Raw genomic sequence first — 20,723 nt, forward strand, 5'->3', positions numbered from 1 at the left:
CAGAGCCAGAGCCAGAGCCAGAGCTAGAGCTAGAGCCAGAGCCTGTGTATTGGCTACAATTAAATAGACCGTTATGACGCCGCTCGACAACGGCCAGCACCAGAACGAGGACCAAAACGAGCACCAGGCAGCACTAGGCGATGACGGCAAGCAAAATTCATTTGAATACGGGCAATAGTCGAGCGCCGTGCGTCGTCTGCCGTCGGCCCAGTTATCAGGCGCAAATTAGTCAAAGCAACTGCCGGCTAACACTGAAATTGCCGATGGTCCAGAGAGCGAGAGACAGCTGGAGGCAGTTCCAGAAGGCTGCCAACAGATAACTGACAGAGGCCGACTGGCAGAGAAACTGGCAGAGGGGTATCGCATCGCTCCCTCGCTGAGTGGAAGGAACAGGAGCAGCAGCAGCAGGAGCAGTAGGACCCGCAGGGAGAACAGGAGAGGGAGGATTGGGAAAAGGCTGTCCAATCTGCAATCCCAACGTATGCTGAAGTACAGCCCATGGCCAAATACAATGGCCAATAAATTGCCGGACCGCCTTGCTCATTAAATATATGGATACGCACACACACACACACACAGACGGATGCACTGAGCGAAAATGGCAACAAACTTATTCGATCTTGTATCTTGTATCTCGGACTTGCGCATGAATCTTAAGATACTCCAAGGTCTGAAATGTATGAAAATGAGTAGCTTCCTGCTTAATTTTGATACTGTTTTTTTTTCTCAGTGTACGGATACACATACCCGCAAAACTCTGGACATATACAAGATACAAGATACAGCTGTGTGCGTGTGTCGTCTTCACGTTTAATTCAATAATGCAGCGGCAACTCGTTTGTCATTTGATGTGTGTGGCACGCCTCCTGCCACCCCCTGCCACCAGTCATACCAGGCACGGCAGGAAACGTGCAACAGTCCAAAAGCCACAGAAGCCAATGGAACAGAAGAGTACAGAACGACAACGACTCCTGGCAGCGGGCATCAGCTGCATTGGTTCTTCCTGGGATTTTGTGGGAATAATTCGTGAGTGTGTGGCGTGCCCCACTCTTTGGATGCTTGCGTGTGTTTGTGTGTGTGTGTCTGCCTTTCATTTTCATGTTCCAGTTGACGCGTTCAAGCATGTCGAGGCATTCAATTTCTTATTTCCTCGTCTGTTGTCAGATTTTCATACGGTGTCATGTCCCTCAATGTCTGTGCTGATGTCTCCCTCTGTCTCTCTCCCTCTCTCTCTCTCTCTCTCTCTCTCTCTCTTCCACCTTGTTCCTGAATCAATAATTTCATTTCCTGCCTCTGACTGTGTGTGTGTGTGTTTGTGAGAACAGCCTTCTGGGCATCATCCCATTCTTTAAACCGGAGTCTTGGAATTCTCCTTTGCGTTTCTCCTCTGATTGCTTTAATGAGAGTCTGTCTGGCTTATCCGGCAATGGTCACCAAGGAAAACCGCTTTACAACTTTTCGTTAATATATCGCAGAATGCTGTGCAGAATCGAGTCCAAAAACTGCACCAGGGTATCTTCTAGTCGACCTGTAACTACGACTGCAGGCTGCTGCTGTCCATTTGCCGGAATATTTTTAATATGGTCATGTAAATATATGGACAATATATGAACATACTATCCGACCAGGAAGAGCTGTGTTACACAGAGAGAGAGAGAGAGAGAGAGAGAAGTGCAGCAACTCAATTTAATGCAATTATAGTCGACATAAAATTGATAAAGTGTGCTGCTGCTGCTGCGGCATACCCCTGCCAAAAACGCGCCGCACAAGGCGACTGTACGCCAGGACTTCTCCACCTGCCCGGAAGATATACATATATACACGTAATATATACATGCACTATGTACATATGCATGTATATAGGCTCTGGGCACTGGGCAGTGTTGAACGTGGAAATTAATTACCAGTTGGTGCATAGAAATGCAGAAAAAGCCACAGACCACAAGATACTTTTCGTTTGGTTATTATTATTCAGATTTCTGCAGCTGCACCAAGAGCGGGACGAGAGCTAGAACGAGAACGAGAACGAGAAAGAGAACGAGGATGAAGAGGAGCTCTACCGCTCCCAGACTCCCACTCCCACTGGTATCGGCAACTGTACGAAATTTCATAAATTTCACTGGCGATGCCAAATTAAAAAGAAAAATCGGCCATGCCACGCCAAAGCCAACAAAAAGTTGAATCGTTAAAAAGCAAAAAACGAACAAAACACGGACGAAAAGAACTTTTACAAAAGGCATTAAAAATTAAAAAAAAAAAAACCATCAAAAAAAGAAGAGAAACGCCCAAAGAGAGGAACAAAAAAATAAGAAAACGTAAGTGTGCTAACAGCAGGCTGGTCAAAGCAAAAATATTATATTATATATATTCTTTCTCTCTGGATATGGTATGGGCCATGTTCCACCTGCCTTGCCCAAACCCCGACACCCAACCCCGAAGGTTAATATTTCTCGTTTACCTTTGCGGTTCGGGTCAAGTTTTATTTCATTTATATTTATATACCTACATATTTATTCTTTTCGACTTGTTGTTTTTTTTTCCAGCAAAAATGTTAATAATTGGCTTGGCTGTTCAGGGCGGAAGGACCTGACCATAAATTGCTTGGGATATTATCGTTGCTGCCACATCTCGAACTGGCTCTCGCTCTTCCAGGGTCTCTTCTCTCGAACTCAGAATTGATTACAGTTCATTTCATTTTGGCTTTGTTTATTTCCCTCAGCTCTCTTTTCATTTTTCGGCCCGTACACGGCCCACTGTGCTACCCCGTCCAGCCGCACTGCGCCCCCAGCCTGTAGCAGCATTGATATGGCCAGCGATTTTTCCATTTCAATATTTATTTGTGTGAGTTATTATTATTATTATTGCCGCGGACCAAAGTCCTCCGCCCTCCGTCCTACGTCCTACGTCCTACGTTCTCCGTCTTCTGTCCGTTGTCCAAGCGTACTCAAATATTAATTTCGCGCTTTTTTTCCACCGCCCAACTCTGGCGGAATCTCTCTGCTTTTGCTCCATCTACCAACATCTATCGACTTGTATGCGAATTTGCATTTGTATGGTACGTGGCACTGAGGAGAGTGCTCCTGCCATTCTGCCGTCCTGCCAGCAATTGAATCATTTCGGTGAGAATTTGGATGCTGTTCAAATACGAGTACTGGAAGGCTGCTATACAATTCTTTTGATACCGAAATTGAGTAGCAAATTGTTTAACACTCTCAAATATATCTTTCTTCCGCAAATTTATACATTTTAAAAGCCATTTTCAATGACTTCCATACGACTGCTATTCAATCGCCCTGTTCTATGACCACAACCACATTTGACGAGTTCTGCTGTAAGAAGCTGATTCATGGATGTGCTTCCAAGTGGAATAAGTGCTTCCAGATTCTGTCAAGAATAGGATTTAGAAGAAAACTAGTCATACATATAAAGCAATACAGTAGTAGATATTTGCATATGCTGACGGTTCCATGATGAATTTATAATTCATTTATAATGAAATCCCATTTTACAACAAATGTAAAACTTCCGCTAACAAGCCACAAATACGAGTACGAGTACTACTCGTAGATGTACTTGATGTACGTAGATGTACAAGTGTTATAAGTGGTATTTTATAAGCTGTTATAGGGCTGTTCATTAGCATTATGAGGCATATCCATCCTGTATAGTAGCTGTATTTCTGCGCATGTTTATCTTCAATTATGTGCGGTACATGCTACTCCGTTGATCCGCTCTGCAAACTGAAATCCAAATTTGTTGGCCAAAGTATGCACAACATTTTCCATTTAACAACAGCAGCGGAAACGGCAACAAAAAAAATGCAATTAGAGATTTTTGTGCAAATTTCATTTCATTTCATCGAGTGGGAAAAGTGCGGCAAAGTGTGGAGAATGAAAATGAAAATGAACACCCCATCCCCTTACAGTATGCTGCGTACAAGAATCATTTGTATGGTTTTTGCACCAAAAAACCACCTACCCAAAAACCGCTCGTTTGGCAGAGCGTACAGTTTCCCCCCTTGGGGTGGGGCGGGGCGGTGTGGTGTGGTGTGGGGGCTCCGAATTTAATTGGAGTTTTTTGCTGTCGGATTTAGTGTTGCTTTGTTGTTGTTCTCGCAGTATTGCTTTAGCCATTGTTCTGGTTGTTCTGCTGGTTGACTGCCAGCCTTGCAGATAAATTCGCATTAGATTGAATAAGCAGCGGCGATAATTGCATAAGTTTGATTAGTTGCTCAAGCTGATTTAATAATGCAGAAGCCAGCCGATCTACCACGCATCCAGCGAGGCAATTAACGCAACATCAATATTTGATATCGGTACGGCTACGGCTATATGTAAGTACTCGACTCGACTCTCGTTTATTGAATCGAGTAAATGGAATTGAGTTGTGAATTAATAAGGCATCAGCTAATTGATATATTCTCGGGGGGAGGTAAAGATGGGGCGGAAAAGAGGCTGCCTTGTTATTATTATTGATGTGTGTAGGAGAGCGGGCGGGCTTGAACTGTTTACTTGTAAATAAATTGACTTTAAGAACATTAGGGCAGTACTCAAGTATTATACAGCATTCAGCAGTGCACAACTAATTGGCACTCAATAAATAACTAAAATACCATTTTGTTTGACACTTATTTAACACCTGAAGCTCCTTCTTCTGCAGTGAATATATATGCAATACTTGAAATTCATAATCATCCTCTTACGATTCTATGTTCCCATCTGGCAAAGCCCTTCCTCGTACTTCAATCCCCCTTTTCACCACGGCCGCCTGATACTACCTTTTTTCGAACCAAAAAGTACAGTCACCATTTGGGAATTTATGCGACTCAGCGGCTCATTTAACACCGAAGACGATTTAATCCCGACCTTAGCCTCTGCCCCTGCCACTGCCTCTGCCTCTGCCTCTGCCACTCGCTTCCTTCCTCTTCTGGTGGCAGCTGATTAGTAGTAGATTGTTGTTGTAATTAATAGATGGGGGGTGCCAGGGCCCCGCCCTGGGGCATCTCTTATCGTCCAACACCCAACACCCACCGCCCATCGCATTAGACGGTTGCCTGGCAGCGGGGTTTCGGTGTTTCGGGCTTTTCGGCGGGGGGGTGTGGGAGGACCTTTAACAGAAATCTGTCATAAATGGCAGACGAGAGCAGCAGGAAAATGCAAATCACAATGAACCTTTTTCTTTTCCCTGTTCTTTTTCCTGTTCTTTTCCTTGTTATTTTGATTTCCCTTTTCTTTTTCGACTGATATTCTCTTTTTTTTTTCGATGTCGTTGTTCTCGTTGTCGATGGCGTTGTTGGTGAGGCCACAAATATGCGCATAATTAATTTGCCGGATGCTTTTTTCGGGTTTTCTGCTTTTCTGAGTAGATTAAATGGCATTTTGTCAAAGTGTATTCCGTATTTTAATTAACCCCCACGGAACATTGGCCGCCGGTCAGAACCCATTCATTCATCCGTCCATCCTTCTATCTGCTCCTCCGAGGCGGCGGCTCTGCGGCTATCAAAAGGATGCCCAAGGATTCCTTGAATACTTAAGTTGTTTTCTTACCGAATCCTATTGTCCGTGGTCGGCACTCAGTATCGACGCTGTTCCCTCTATCGAATCCAAGTAAGTAATGCCAAAGTATTTAGTCTGCAAAGAGAGCAACAAGCAAATGGAATTCTTCAGTTTATGGCAGTCCGGGCAGTCATCATAAAAATTGCAAACAGATCTGACAGGCACTTTCCACTAAAGCCTGCTCTGACAGGCTTCCACGTTCCCTCCCCCAGGAGGAGGTCTGGGATGGGGATGGGGATGGGGACTGACAGCTGGTGGGGAAGAGAGAGCTACTCACGTCACTTCAAGCTCAACTTGTTCTTAGATTTTATGCCCATGTGTTGCACTACCCTGTGGAGCTCCAGCATAAGCTTTAGCTCCAGCTCCTCCCATTTGCTGGTTTCGTTTTTTATGCCCCACCATGTGGCATGCTGTACATCCTGCATGTCCCGGCATGGATATTCTCGTCGTCGTACGCGTATTTATGCATATCATATTCGCCGTTTCGAGTTTTTGTCGGTTTTTAAATATTTGATGCAGCCCGTGGCAGTCATAAATTAAGCGATCCAATGGAAACATTTAAATTCCGATGTCGTACAGCCCCAACCAATTAATTTCAGCCCATGAATCTTTAACTCCTCTTTTTTTTTTGGGGAGCTCAATGGATGATCCACGACTTCGGTGGTGGGCTTGGGCTCGGGCTGGGGCTGGGGCTGGGGCTGGGGCAAGGGGCTGGTGCTAGGTACAGCTGCTATAGCGTCGAAAGCGACTAACAAGTCTGATCCCATCCCTGAGCTCTTTTGGTTGGGGTCTCGGCCATTGCCTAATTGAAACATAATCCCGCTTTCCATGGATGCTGGTTTGCAATCCGCGTGGACGCAACACCACCAAGAAATGGTCGAATAGCATGAAAAAGTCGACAAATCGGAGAAAAATAGAAGGGAACCGCTTTTCCTTTGCTTAGGGTTACCTTCTGTGAGCCTCTTAATAGGTTGGAAATGCGATAGGAGAGATAAGAGTCAGGATCCAATCAGTTTAGCATTCACTTTTCTTAAAACACTCAGTCCTCGCAGAAATCTTTGATTTATGCATTATTTTTCACCATTGGATTGGATTATTATGCCAAAGGAAATCAAATTAGGCTAACTTCATTCAGAATTTCGAATTTAGAATTCAAAATTCTTTTCTTGGGCCATCCGTAATGGCTGACAGAGTGAGCGAAACTTTTGAGCCTCTGAAAGGCGGAGAGGATATTTATAGCAGACTCTGAAAAGTCTCGGCTGTTTATGAAAGACGGATATTTATAGCGAATTGGGGGAGCTCTTTGCTATTTCTGTAAAGACAAACTTTGGCTCTATATCATTTGGCTGTCATTGAAGAAATTCCCGAGAAAAAGACGCTCCCCGTCTAAGCCAGAGTAGTCGTATCCGAGGAGTATCTGTGGCCTACCAGAGCCACTTCTCATCTTCCCAATTTCTCTATTGGTTCCACTGTTGCTGCTGCTGAACGTTGTCCTGTCCTGGTCCTTGTGCAATATGAGAGCGCCCGAAGTGCGAATTTCGCGTAAATAAATTTAATATCTGACGCAATCTGCCACGAAAAACAAAGCCCCTATACATACACAAAAAGTGGATAAAAAAAAGCGAGAAAAATTGAGTGAGAAAAACATACGAAAACCCTGGGCTGCCGTTGCTCATCGGCAAGCGATAAAGAGAGCGCCATAACTGGGCCTGGAGTCGAGAAACGTAAACGAATTTGTAACTCGATGATGTCGGCATCGCGTCTCACTTTGTGTGTCGTTTCCCAATTTCATTATGCAAAAATCCAGGAAAAAAGACCAAATAGAAAATGCAACAAAAATGATTTAACAAAACATTGCCAACAGAATGAAAATATACGTACACACAGCGGACAGCGGACACAAAAAAGGGAATACCGAATAGCGGACAACAACTGGTGCTTATTTATCACAGATTTCCATTTCGCAAATAAACGTTTCGGATGGATTTGATGATGGAAGTGATGATGGCACGGAGCCATCGATTTTGGCGTTACGTTGATGATTGTGTAAAAATATTACGGACTTTGTTTTGGCTGCACTGTTCGTCAATTCCGCAAGCCTTTGACTATCGCAAAGAACATAGTGAAACAGAAGGTCTTGATCAGATAAGATAAGATTCTTTATCTTTAGAACTGATCATTACATTATCGAGAAGCAATGATTTGATGATTTTCCAGTGCTTCCAGGATACTACAAATTGGAACAACTCCCCCAGAGACCCATGCCCTTTATGGGCTTTATCGCTGAAACTTTTCCAAGTTTCGAGTTTTGGCTGGTCCTCGTCCTCGTCATCGTCATCGTCATCGTCCGCTTTCTGTCCACTCCTCGGTTTTCTAGGCTGTCCTGACCGTCGTCGTGGCAGTTGCTGTTGTACTCGTAGAACATTTTTATTGCCTATATATTTATCTGTCCAGACTGTGTGCCGGTCCACCCATCGCTCGCTCTCTGCGCAGTCCCCCTGTTGCTGCTGTTTGACTTCATTTCTTTCAACTGTAGAGTTTTTATGACACTTTTGCGTTGCGTTGCCTTGCGCTGCTTTGCTGCAAATATGCAAATGTCGAGCATGCCACCCCTCCTTTTAGCCAAAAAACACGACCAGCCTCCCAAATAAATTTATATGAAAAATGGCCATGTTTCAGTTTTTCACGCGGCAGAGTAGGAAACGGAGGCGGACACGGACACTGACACGGATACGGACAGCGGGTGGCAGTGGATGCGAGTGATGGTGAAGGTGAGAGTAATGGTGGGGGTGATGGCGGGGATGAAAATATTTATGCATTTGGCCGTGGGCCCGTGTTTAAAAACTCAAACTGATGGGAGGAGGGGTTTGTTTTTTGTTGGTACTGGGTGAGGTGGAGGGTGGTGCCTCGACTCTTCGACTCATTTGGGTGGTTCGAAACTTGCGCGTAGATAAAAGTCATAAAGTTTGTCTCCAGCTTCCGCGACCAGCTCCTGCCCCAGATAGGCTCCTGAACGCAGAGCGTTCCTCCGTCAGCTCCATCTGAGGCCTCTCCAGAAGCAGTATCTACTCTGGTTGCTTCTGTAGACTCTTGTGTAGCTCCTCCAGCAGCTTCAAGAGCACCTATGTATGAGCCTTGGATTTTCCTAGTGCCGTTGAACAGATTTAAGTGCAATCTTAAAGAGTTTCGCTTTGAGTTAAGCTTTCCATGGAGCTGCTTCGATTGCCTAGATTCCATCCTTCAACAGAAAAATGCTAATAGGGTCCAGCAGTCCATCAATGCTCTATTGATCTATCAGAGCTATAAGGAAGCAGCAAAAGCTATTCCCATCTGTGTTTATTTCTGGAGGGAACTCCATGCATTCTCTGATGAAAGGGAGCAAGCAAATATTCTAAAGTCCTTTTTTATTACCATAGCATCATATCGGCATTATGCGAGTTTCAACTTGCTTTTGACAGCAAATTGGCTGGACTCGAATGGAAAAACAGAAGACAAGGCAAGAGGCAAAAAAGGTGAAAATCAAATAATAGAATAAGAAAACTCCCAGCAAGAGCTATGGAACTTTAATTAAATATCAATTTCCTTTCCAGCATCCGATCCATGTCCGTGTGTGGTTCTATGTGTCTCTATGTGTGTGTGTGTGTACTTGTGTATTAGTTGGTCTTTGATCTGTCAAATGGCAAAGTCTAACCAAAGAACAAACACACACACGCAGACACAAAAGTGAAAAAGCCACAGGAAAACTCATTTACTTGACCAGCCACGCAGTTTTCCAAAGAATGAGAGAAAGAGGAAGACAGATATGGCAAAGGGGAGGAAAAAGAGATAGCTATAATATATGCAGCACTCGCACATATCGGTCCCTGACAAGATATATGATGGCAAAAGTTTCCCTGTTTGCTGTTTGCTGTGCCCTTTGTCGTTTGTCGTTTGCTGCTGCTGCTGCTCGCAGGCAAATGGCAAAAGTTTGCTGCCCGATGAGAGATCTCTCGCTTTCGCTCTCGCTCTCTCTCCATCTCCTTCTATGTCTCTCTGTCATGTTTGGCATTCGAAATGCTAATGGCAGATGAGCTAGAGACAGAGAAGGAAGCAGAGACAGAGATTCTAAGCTTTCAGGCCAGCCTCATAATTGAATGTTCGGCCAGTGCAGGCAGCAGTAGGAGCAGGAGCAGCAGCTTGGGTTGCCCTTTGTGTTGCCTACTTTTTTGGGCACCAGCGGGTTGGAGACTTTTGCTGGGGGAGCCAGAGCCATCCCCAGAGGGACCAAGGACAAACTGTTGGCTAACTAATTTAAATATCATGAATTTAACATATTTATATATGAAAAATAAAAACCCAAGCCAGGCTGTAAAAAGAGAAACAGAAAGTGAAAGAGAGAGATAGAGATAGAGATAGAGAGAGTGCACAAACTGAAGGGACGAATATCTCATATTTTATATAAGCCCGATCTGGCGTATCTCCCAGACCCCTTTCTCCCCTTTTTGCACTCCTATTCTGCCTGTTCCCCTGTGCCCCCGTTCTCCTGTTCTGCTTTTCCCCTGCCAAATTTGACTTTCTGCTCTTATTGTTGTTTGCCTAACAACAGCGAAAGTAAAAGCAGCGGGGAAGAGGACCCAAATAAATGTGAACTGTTGGTCGAAATCTACATAGGCAAATAGAGCAAAACTTGCCCCACATGCCACACACGATTTGTGTGTGTGTGTGACATACTACATGGGGAATACTCGTATATGTGATGGGGTCCAAGTCCATTGTACGTGCCCGATGCGACAAAAACAAAACTTTCAATGGACTGGAGGAAACCCTCAGACAAACATCGACTTGGGGGTGATACTGCGTCGATATACAGGGATGCAGAAAAGGGAGAGGGTAAAGAGGATGGTAAACGCCAGGCGGCTTTTCAGTCAAAGCCAGCACCCGCACCCCAGCATCACTGAGGCAAAATTTGCAGTCCCTGAGTTAGGCTGGAACTTCCCTAAGTCGCCTTAAACAATTCTCGACGCATTTCCATTACGGCAGTTGTCACACATTAAAGTAATTTCATAGCAAATATGAGATCTCCATCGATATCGATTACCGAATTACGTGGGTTATGAATGTTCTTCAATGGGAATGTCCTTAGAAATGCTTTAGAAATATCTACAGGTTGCATTGATGGTTTGCTTTAAAAATATTCCAATGAAACAATGTCCTCGAACGTTTTTGCTTCTCACGATTTTAAGTGCATTTCCAGATTCTAGAACGTATTTTTTCGCAGTGCTCAAGACTGTCGCTAAATGTTTTTCCAAAAAAAAATTTACCAAAATGGCCAGGATGCTCTCGATTGCCTGGCACTCGCCTGCTCCTGGTCCTGCCCCTGCCTCCCCCTGGACCCATGCTCACTGTCTATCCCTAGATTCTGTGCATATCAAATAAATAAACTTTGGTTTATGCTGTGTCGACTATTTGGCCTCCTCCTCCTCCTCTACAGATTTTGCTTTTTTTGATTGCTCTGCCCTGCCCGTCCTTCCCTTCCCTCCCTTCCCATCCCAAAAAGAAAAACAGAAAAAGGGAACCGAAAAAAGAAAAGCAGCAGCAAAGTTAAAGGCAAATAAATAATTTTGTCTTTGGCTGGGCTTGGCTTTGGCTTTTATCGGGTTTTGTAATAAATTTAAAGTTGTCTCTGTCGCTGACTTGCCCCCCTACTTGCCTGTTTTTGTGTGTGTGTGTGTTTTTTTAATTTTATTTTCGTCCTGCTCTACTTTTAGTCCCGGCTAAGCCGGAAGGGATCAAACGGTTTTCTCCAGCCGTCCAGCCGAGCCAAAAACCCAGCAGAAAAAGCGGCAAAAAATGAGGAAAAAAGGAATGAAATAACATTTCGACAGCTGCCCCAAAGACGTGGCCTAGGAGAGGGCTGCCTTTTGGGTCAATGAGCATCAGAGGTTGACTGCATAATTTATGAACATAAATGGGCGTGACAAGGGATTAGGGAGCCGGGGACGGTGCCGGTGTCCGGGTGTCCGGAGTCCAGGGTCGGTGTCGGGCAGGGGCTGTGTGGATGAGAACTAATGAGTTGGCCTGGCCGACTGCAAAATGCATGCAAATTGTTTGCCATTTGCGAATTTGGAATTGGAATTGGAATTAATTGGAAATTTTCGAGCTCTAATTACCCCCAGTCAGGTGGGGCTGGGGCTGGCGATGGGCGGCGGTGTTAACCGAGAAAAGGCGTGACCGAGGGTGGTAAAACCAATGCGGTTAACCGAATTAACTGACCCAAAAGGTGGCCCAAAAGATGTCAGATAACGACAGCCATCGACAGACCTAAGCCTGGGAACATTTTTCATCGTAAGGTATCCGTATTTTTTTGCGATTTTTTTGTCAATTGTGAAATTGTCAGACGAGAATGAGAAATTCAAGCGGTACTTGTCATTCTATCAGAAACGACAACATTTTTGTAGTATTCGGTCAAATCATATAAGCATAGAGTTATCCGAGCTCATAGAATTTCAGTTTGTTTTAAAGATAGGAGACCGTACACATCTCATTCAGTAGCTTGACTTGACTACAGCACAAACATTTTTCGGCACTACAAAATATTTTTAAGCAAATTAACGAGCATTTATTCGGCAGTTTTGTCACTTTGTTTTCATTATCGAAAAAGCCATAAATCCGTTTCGCATCAATCATGGTTTCGAATTTGGTGATTCTGGCCACAACAATGCTACATGTGGGGCTTCAGTGCAGTGTATTCGTGGCCATGGATTACGTCCTGGTGCCTGGGACCTTCTTCGCTGGCTGGATAGTGTACTGCGGCCTACTGTACTTCCTTCAGGATATGGAGCTGCTGCCGAAGCACTACAAGCGCCGCATGGGCCGGCTTTCCAGCTTCGTTATCGAGGTGGTGCTAAGTATTTTCATCATGGAGGCTCTGGCTCTGTTCTTTTGGTCCAGAATTGTGGCCAATATCTGCCTGTGCCTGAAGACCGCGATGTGCTACTACGGCGGAGAGGTTGAGGAGTATTACCTTCAGCACGAGACGATTATTGTGGGAACTTTGATCACATCGATAGCTGCGGGCTTCTCGCTGAGTGCAGCTTGGGCCACGGATCCATGGGATTCCCGTGACGAGCAGCCGGAGACTGAAGGCAAGACGCTCCAACAGATAGCGGACGAACTTCAAGAGCAGATGGATAACGAGGAGCTAAAACTGCAGCTGGAGAAGGACTTGCAATCGGCCGATGCTGATTCATTGTCCCCCGAAGCCTAGAATTACTTGTTACTGTTCCTGTCTTCTATCCATACTCTGCCCCGCTCTGGTGTCAAGTCCATCAATACGATTTACCGGGCACCAAGCACAAAAGGAGCCCTTCAGAAAGTGCTTTCAATTAGATACAGGAGTGGACAACACCGAGGAGTGCCCTACCTGACCAACAACTCTTTGACCGCCTGGCGATGATCATTGCCTAGGCAGTCAGCCGGGACAGGACCAGACCAGACCAGACAAGCCAGGACCGGGAGCAGGACCAGGAGTAGGACCAGGACCCGGACCCGGACAGAGGGCCGAAAGCAGAGGAAGAGGCGGCAACTTGACGCTGAAAATGTATTTATTCCAGCCAGATGGACTCAAAAAGCTCTAAAGACCGTTCCAAAGGATACAACGAAACCGTGCCCGGGGGCGGCACTGGGGCGGGGCCAGTAGTATGATGGACTGCAGTAAAATTTCTATGAAAATTGACTTGGCATTTCTAGGGTTGGCATTGAGGGTTAGCCGGGCGGAAGGACCTGCCAGCGCCTGGATGCGCGTCAATTGACAAATTGTCGGCCTTCTCCTATGGGGTCTCCCCTGTGCTCTCTCCACTGGGTGGTGGTGGTCGCTCGGTTCGGTGCTCGTCTGCGGTCTGCTTATTCTGCTTTCTGTTCCCCGATTGTTGCCGCCGTTGCGGTGGGTGAGCCTCCCGTTCCCGTTCCAGAGGCTGGACGCAAAAAGTCATCAGAACTTTTGTCTAATTTGATTTCGTTTCACTTGAAGACCAATTTTCGTTGGTTATTATTATTCATACAATTTCTGCAATATGATTTGTGGCTGCGCTGTAAGGAGCGTAGGCAGGCAGGACGATTAGGCGCTGTGGTCACTGAGGAGCAAAGATTCCATTACGTATACGTAATGTAGTCGGCAAGGAGCACAGACCGCATTACGTAGACGCAATGTGGCCACTGAGAAGTGAACAAAAAGAACCTGCACGCAGTGTGGAATTATGAATTTTCATCCTCCTTCTCCAACTGCCAGCGTGTGTGTGTACATGTGCGTGCGCGTGTGAGTGCGCGTGTGTATTTGTGTGAGTACATGCCTAAGCAAACAATGGCCGAGCAGAGCTTTTGTTTATTTTTCCTTGGCACATCCACAGATACACACACACCACACAGATATATTCACCCACTCAAGCACATTATGGTGCGTGGCTGCTTTGTGTTTCCCGTTGCCTTGTTTCTCTGTTACCCTGTTTTCCCTCGACTTGTCTTGAGGAACAGTCCCATGCCATGCCAAGCCTTGACGGGCCTGTGGTTGGTCTGCTCTTGTTCAGTTGCGGCCCATTTGCTGTGTATTTTTAGGAACATTGCTCCAAAAATATTTTAAAGACAATCCACAACCAAGAGGAAAGAATGGATGAAGAGGGGTGGGTGCGAGTGGATGCTGGAAGGAGAAAACTTTTCGAGACATTGCCAATGAACAAAGGATCCCCCACTCCACTCACAGCTGGCTGGGGAATGGGACAATAATTGGAAACCCAATTCTATGGATAAACACACCGATTTTTAGATGGTGCAGGAATCGTACGAAAGAATCGAATTTTCCCTTTGCTTTTCTCTTTTTTTTTTGGTAGGTGACAGTCGAGACTAATAATCGATCAGTAACTTTTCCATCCTTGTCGATTATTCGTTGACTGTCTGTCACTCCGTTCTTGATCTGTTCGAATTTCTGTGCTGCCTCTGCCTTTTGTCCGTCAATCTGTGTGTCTCAAACTCTTCCTTCACTTTTCTTAATTTTTTCATCAAGATGTCCGTCAGTCCGACTCTCTGTTTGTGCTGTCGGTCCGCCAGTCCATCTCTTCATTTGTCCGCTCGCCTTTCTGTTTGTCTTCTCGTCTGTCTATAAAGAACAAGAGTTGCCGGCCGGGCTTTCTGTCCTTCGGGCCAATCGCACGGGCCACAGCTGAGGACAGCCGAGGACAATGACGAAGTGGAGGCTAATTAGCATCGTCAACACGGGCCACCTTAAGGCCAGGCCCTGTCCCCACTCCCCCGATCTGCTCTGTTTTTGTGCCGCTCCCCTTTGGTTTTCTCGACCCTTTTGCAACCTGATGCACGCGCCTCACGCTGCTGCTGCTGCTGTCCTAACGAATGGGAGAGCCTAATGATGATAGGACACCCCTACAGCCTCTACAGCCTCTACAGCCACTACAGCCACTACAGCCCCTCATCATGTCCCCCTCTCTCTTCAGACCATGCAAAATACCAACAATAAAAATGTCATTTTTGCGTGTTGGAGACGCCAGAAGGAAAACATTTTCACCAAATCGCAGAAATTACAAAGGAAACCAGACAGCAAGAAAGAGCGAAAAGTGGAAAAAAATGGTAAAGAGAAAGTGTTTTTATCATAAATCACGAAACCACTCACTGGCCACGCCCCCTCTTTTTGAAAGGAGAGGGGCAGTAGAAGCAGTGGTAGTGGGGAGTGGGAATGGGAGTGGGCTAATTAATTAATTAGCAGCGTCTCATCATCACCATCATCGTCATTCCATCCGCCTCCCCATCTCGTGACATTCTCGTGAGTGCTTGCTGCATGAATAAATTGGCTAAAAGCGAATTGTCAGCGCAAAACATGGCGAACAATTAGCGAATGGAACTTGCATTTAGACCGCTATCACCAGCCCCCGATCGACGGCACGCACGCACCGGAATCCGGTTGCCCCAGCCCCAGTCTCAGTCGCCCACGAGATTTATGCGGACCGTGCACGATACTGATACTCCCCACTCATGACTGGGAGGGAGTCAAAGAGCGGAATGTCGTGCCTGTTGGCGACCAATTAGCCTTAGAAACAGCCTTTCCCAAGCCGAACACGACGCCATAAAGAACACCTACTGGGGCAGTTAACCCTTAATGTTTATGCTAATAATCATTCTAGTACACATTAGGTACTATTCAAAATCCAAACTATTCCCCTCCAATAACAATTAGCACAAAATTCTTTTAAATATCAAGCAAGCGCCTTCTGAGTAGTACAATTAATCGAATGACAGCCATCGGTGGATGAGTCCATAGTTCATTTTTCTTTTCGTTCAGTTTTTTTCTTTCTGTTGTCAAGGGCTCTGAATGGTATCTCAATTGATTTTTATTCCTCCATCCACAGCAAAATTAATTGCACTTTTTAATTTAGAGATAGACAGACAAACAGAAAGGACATCTTGATATCTTCTGCTCGTCGTTCGATATTCTATACGTATTGTATTCTAAAGTTCATGTATAGGTAGGAACTCGTACAAACAGTGTTTTTTGCTAAATTGCTTTTAAAGAAATAACTTCTTTTCAAATATAAAGCTACAAAGCTTTTCAAGTGTACATTATATTCGTCCTTCAGACTGGAATCCGTCTGAAGTGCAAGCCGTGTCATGCCGCAGTCTCAGTTCCAATAACCGAGTAAATGCCATTGCTCAACCAGACCAAAGACTGGCCAGCAGAACAGCTTCGCTGGCACTGCTTCCCTCTTGCCCGGCTGCTCTGACATTCATCTTAAGCTCTGCTTCATTTCGCACTTTATTTGAAATTTCAATTGGACTTCTCTTAGCCTCAATCTCCAAGGCAAATAATCTCTCAAAAACTTCGATGGCATATATGTACGTTTAGCCCCCACCAAAAAAAAAAAAGAAAAAAAAAACAAAAACAGAACCTGAAGAAGGAGAAGGAGCTTGAGCAGCAATCCAGAAGAGCCGCAAAATTGCATTTAAACAAATTTGACTGGCAGTCTGGCCAGGTTTTTTGTTTGGCCCAAACTTGTTGGCAATTTTCTGAACATTTTCTCCCGTTCTCTTATTTTTTGTTGGGGATTTTTATTATGTTTTATGTTCGTATTCTGCTCTTCTGCTCTTCTGCTGTTGATATTGCTGTTGATGTTGGGCATTGTTTGGCGGCTGTACGAGAATTTTAAGTACATAAAATTTTTATGATTTTTCAACAAGTGTTTGTGTGTGTGCGTGAAATGAGGGCAAAGTAGGGTGGTGCGGTGCGGTGTGGGTGAAAGTCTGTATTTGATTGTTTGCTTGCCGCATACATAGATATGAGTACTCGTGCACAGACACACACACATTCGGGGGCTCTGTCTTTATTGCCGCTGTTAATCTGCAAAAATTTGTAACATTTTCCAATTACCAAATCGTCCGAATGTTTCACAATGAGCCCAGAACAATGAGTGTTTGTTGTGTGGTTGTGCGTGCAGTGGCGTATCTGTGTATTATGTATTATGTATGGATAGACGGGAGTGGGGCAAACCCCACCAGTCGACCAGTCCCTGTTACTCTCATTGCGCTTCCGTCACTTACTCGTATAAGACCAATTTCAGATTCAGCTCAATTGTTTGACTGTTTTCTTCTGCTCATGTTTATGCCCATACCATCGTAACTATTAGCCTTAAATCCTTTAGAAAACTGAACCTCATTTCGTTCTGGTCACCCAATCCAGATCATTGCAGAACAAATGCATCCACTCTGCTCAAAATAACTCTTCTCGAAATGAATCAAAACAAAAAATACGCCATTTCTCTGTCTTTACGCGGTATTTTCTTCGCACTTCACATCCCTGGCAACCAGCCTTCGAGCAGGATATTGTGGACACGGGACAGTCGACGAGGCATAAAAGGAATGGACAGCAGTGTACACTGGATCGTGGGATGCTTTTCCTTGGTGCTCGCATAATTCCAATGCCTGGCCAATTGTCACTGGGGAGGCACAGGCCCAGGCCCAGGCCCAGGCACAGGCACCGCACACGGTCTGGAGCGGAGTGCAGTCAAGTGGATTGGAGCAGAGAATGTTTCTGACTTTTATGCCTGTCGCTTGTCAACGCCCTTTTCTCGGTGGCCTCGAAGGCCTGGTAGCTGGTGGCTGCTGACTGCTGGCCGGTCCATTCCCACCGATACCTCTTCTCGCCGTGGTCAGAATCTTGACCTGTGCATGGACTTCAGGTTGGGGAGTGGACAGTGGACTTGTCATTGGACAGGCACAGAAACATCCACAGGCACAGGGACAGCTATCGGCGCAGATTCAGATGGAGATTGGGATTGGGAGAGTGGAGCACATTTTTCGACTGAGCTTCTGGCTTCATTCGAACCATTTGCCAGGCACCTGGCACCTGGTACCTGGGTACCAAGGCACCGTTGACGTTGTTCAATTTTCAAAAGCCAGCTACGAACAGCCGCTACATAATTGGAAATTTCTCGGGTTTCCCACTATTGTGGCAGAAAAACAGGAAACAACAAAAAAACGGCTTGAATTGGCATCTCTGCTGGAAGACTGTTTTGGATTTGACTTTTCTTTATTGCATTCTGTCTTTTTTCTGCCTTACTATTCCATTCCGATGTTCCTGCTGACTAGCGATCTCCCGACAACAGGTGGCGACAGCGGGACATCCAACTCTGGGACCAATCGATCTGTGGGGCAGCTGTTGGAAAGTTTTTCAATTTGAAGCTTGAAGTTGGCAAAGACATTTTCTTCACTGGAATACCCCTGCCGCTTGCTGCCTCTTTCACAGTCGCTCCCTGTGGCTCAAACTCTGACTCTGACTGTTTCTCTGACGTTTTCTGTCTCCTTCTTTTCGGTTTTCTCCCTCTCTTTCTTTGTGTTGTGGTTTCATATTTATTTGGCTCTGTTGAGATGCAAATAAATGCAAACATTTACTTACGAAAAACAAAAGAAAGCGAATGTCAGAGTATGGGTCTCCCTCTTTTCGTTTCTCTCATACACACGCATATACACATACGTATACGTAAGCACACACACACAGACACACACAATGATAATTATGCAAATGTAATGGCATAATGTTGGCATGATTCCCTTTAGAAAGTTGCGTGTGGCGTGGTGTGTGTCGCCGCTCTGCCTTGATTTTATGTAAACAAAATGACGGACGCCTTGAGGTTTATGATACCTGCTGCTGCCGCTGCCAAAAGAAAGACAGAAAGAGAAAATGGGCAAAACCAAGCAAGGAGCGGAGCAGGAGAGCAGCAGGACCAGGCCGGGAATGAGCAGCGCAAATCTCTCGGCTCGCGGCCAAATGCGCATAACTCGTTTGAGAGGAGCATCCTCATCCTCATCCTCATTCTCATCGTCACCCATATTCCTATTCCCATCCTGCTCTGCTCGTTAGCAGACCCAAAAAAAAAGAAAAAGGAAGAGGAAAAACCACCAGAAAAAAGAACGAAAGCCCTGTTTACCATTTTCTGTATTTAAATACACTTTCAGAGGGTAAAATTAATTTGATCGGGAGTTTGCAACCCAGACATAGACACCAATCTATCTATTACCTATTACCATCATGTGATATATACATATGTTTCAATACATTTCTGTGCATCCATTTTCAAGCGACTTCAAGCGTTTGTCTACGTGTATGATCCTCGCTTCCGGTGCGAGAGGTTCCGACTTCAGCTGCCGGACGAGCTTTGTGTTTCTCATTTCTCTTTTTTGATCCTTAAGATGTCCAGAAGGTGCTTGCATATAACACACAAACAATAATCCCAATTTTGTTTGTGTGTAAAGTCGACACGATGCTTCGGATGCCACTGCAAGGGTATTCACATTTTCGCCCTAAACCTGGCCATCGTCTCCTATTTTTCCTCTGTTACTTTTCTTCTATTTTTACTTTGGCTGAGCCGAAGGTGGAAGGAAGCTGGCAGGATGAACACCGGCTCTGGAGTGATATCCGTGCGGCTGAGTCGACTTAGTTTGATGTCTTACAAAACTAACAAACTGAGAAATGCTGCAAATGAGCTTTGGACCAACCGAATTGTGGCGACACCTATGAAACCCATTTGTTTCTAGAACAAAAAAAAAACACACACACACACAACAAAAATAAAGCATCCAAATAAGGGGAAACCTTTTAAGCAAAGAAAACTGGGTTACCCACTAAAGTGCAGCCAGCTGAGTCATGTGTGAAGAGAGATAGAGAGTGGGGAGGGTGAGAGTGGGGAGAGTGGGGAGAGTGGAGTGTGTAGAGTGCAGAAAGCTGTTTGTATATCCCCTTCCTCATCCGCTCGCAAACACTCTTTGCGCATCCTTTTTAGATGTGTTTTAAAAGATTCAGCTGTGAGTGAGTCCCCATGGGTGCCAAAATAGTGGACACACACAGATAGATGCAGCGCCAGGGCGACCGGGAGGCGGGGCGTGGGAGGGGGATGCTGGTGGCGCAACCGAGTGACAAACCAGAGCGGGTTGGGGGTTGGATGCGGAGAGACAACCACAGATAAACTGCAACCAAAAGCAGCAGGAAGGAAGAGCGAAGCCAGAGGCAGGAGCCCCAAGCCGGGAGCCGGGAGCCGGGAGCCAGGAGCCAGGAGCCAGGAGCCGGGAGAAGTGTGAAGCAAATGTGAAACAATTCCGCTAATTGCAAAAAATGCGATGCCAACGAGTGGACACAGAGGGGTACACAGAGAGAGAGAGAGAGAGAGAGAGAGAGAGACCTCAAGTGGGTACTGGCTGTGGGTGGTGGGCGGTGGGCGGTGGGCGGTGGGTGGCAGGCCGCACAGCATGCAGAAGCGTTGGTCATTAAAAGGCGTTGCACTGCACACAAAACTATGCAACACTTCGAGACCACCAACTGAAACCCCCCCCCCTTGAGAAAATCTAGCTCAACTTAACTTGATTTTACTCTAGTTCAGAGTTTTCTTGCCACTGAATGTTTCACGTGCCGCAAGCTCAGATTTTTCTTGTTCTTGGACTTGCACTTTAATTAATTTAATTTGGTCTTGCTTTGCTTTTACCGACTGCTTGGAGAGGATCGGAGAGGATGGCAGGAGATGGCAGAGGCAGAGCTGCTGAAGGGTGTGGGCAGGGTGTGCCACTGCCACTGGCCCTAAGGATCGTCCCGTTTCGAGTGTTGCATTTTTCGTCAGCTTTTCATTAAATGCCGAGCGTATGCTA

General features: G+C 45.6%; 2 protein-coding genes across 2 annotated transcripts in view; one reads left to right on the plus strand and one right to left on the minus strand.

Moving 5' to 3' along the window:
- Positions 1-20,723, minus strand: part of LOC6597322 (dopamine D2-like receptor) — a 52,457-nt gene that overhangs the window by 28,501 nt on the left and 3,233 nt on the right. Inside the window, exon 2 of the mRNA XM_002022474.2 lies at positions 5,547-5,630. The gene's annotated coding sequence lies outside the window, so the exon portion shown is untranslated. The remainder of the gene's footprint in view (positions 1-5,546; positions 5,631-20,723) is intronic.
- LOC6597323 lies at positions 12,178-13,269 on the plus strand. Its single transcript, XM_002022475.2, has one exon. It carries the CDS (start codon positions 12,220-12,222, stop codon positions 12,799-12,801), a length of 582 nt encoding a protein of 193 aa, XP_002022511.1. The 5' UTR covers positions 12,178-12,219; the 3' UTR covers positions 12,802-13,269.

The sequence above is a fragment of the Drosophila persimilis genome, unplaced genomic scaffold (assembly GCF_003286085.1).
Source record: "Drosophila persimilis strain 14011-0111.01,24,50 unplaced genomic scaffold, DperRS2 tig00000606-arrow-arrow-pilon, whole genome shotgun sequence".
Taxonomy (NCBI): domain Eukaryota; kingdom Metazoa; phylum Arthropoda; class Insecta; order Diptera; family Drosophilidae; genus Drosophila; species Drosophila persimilis.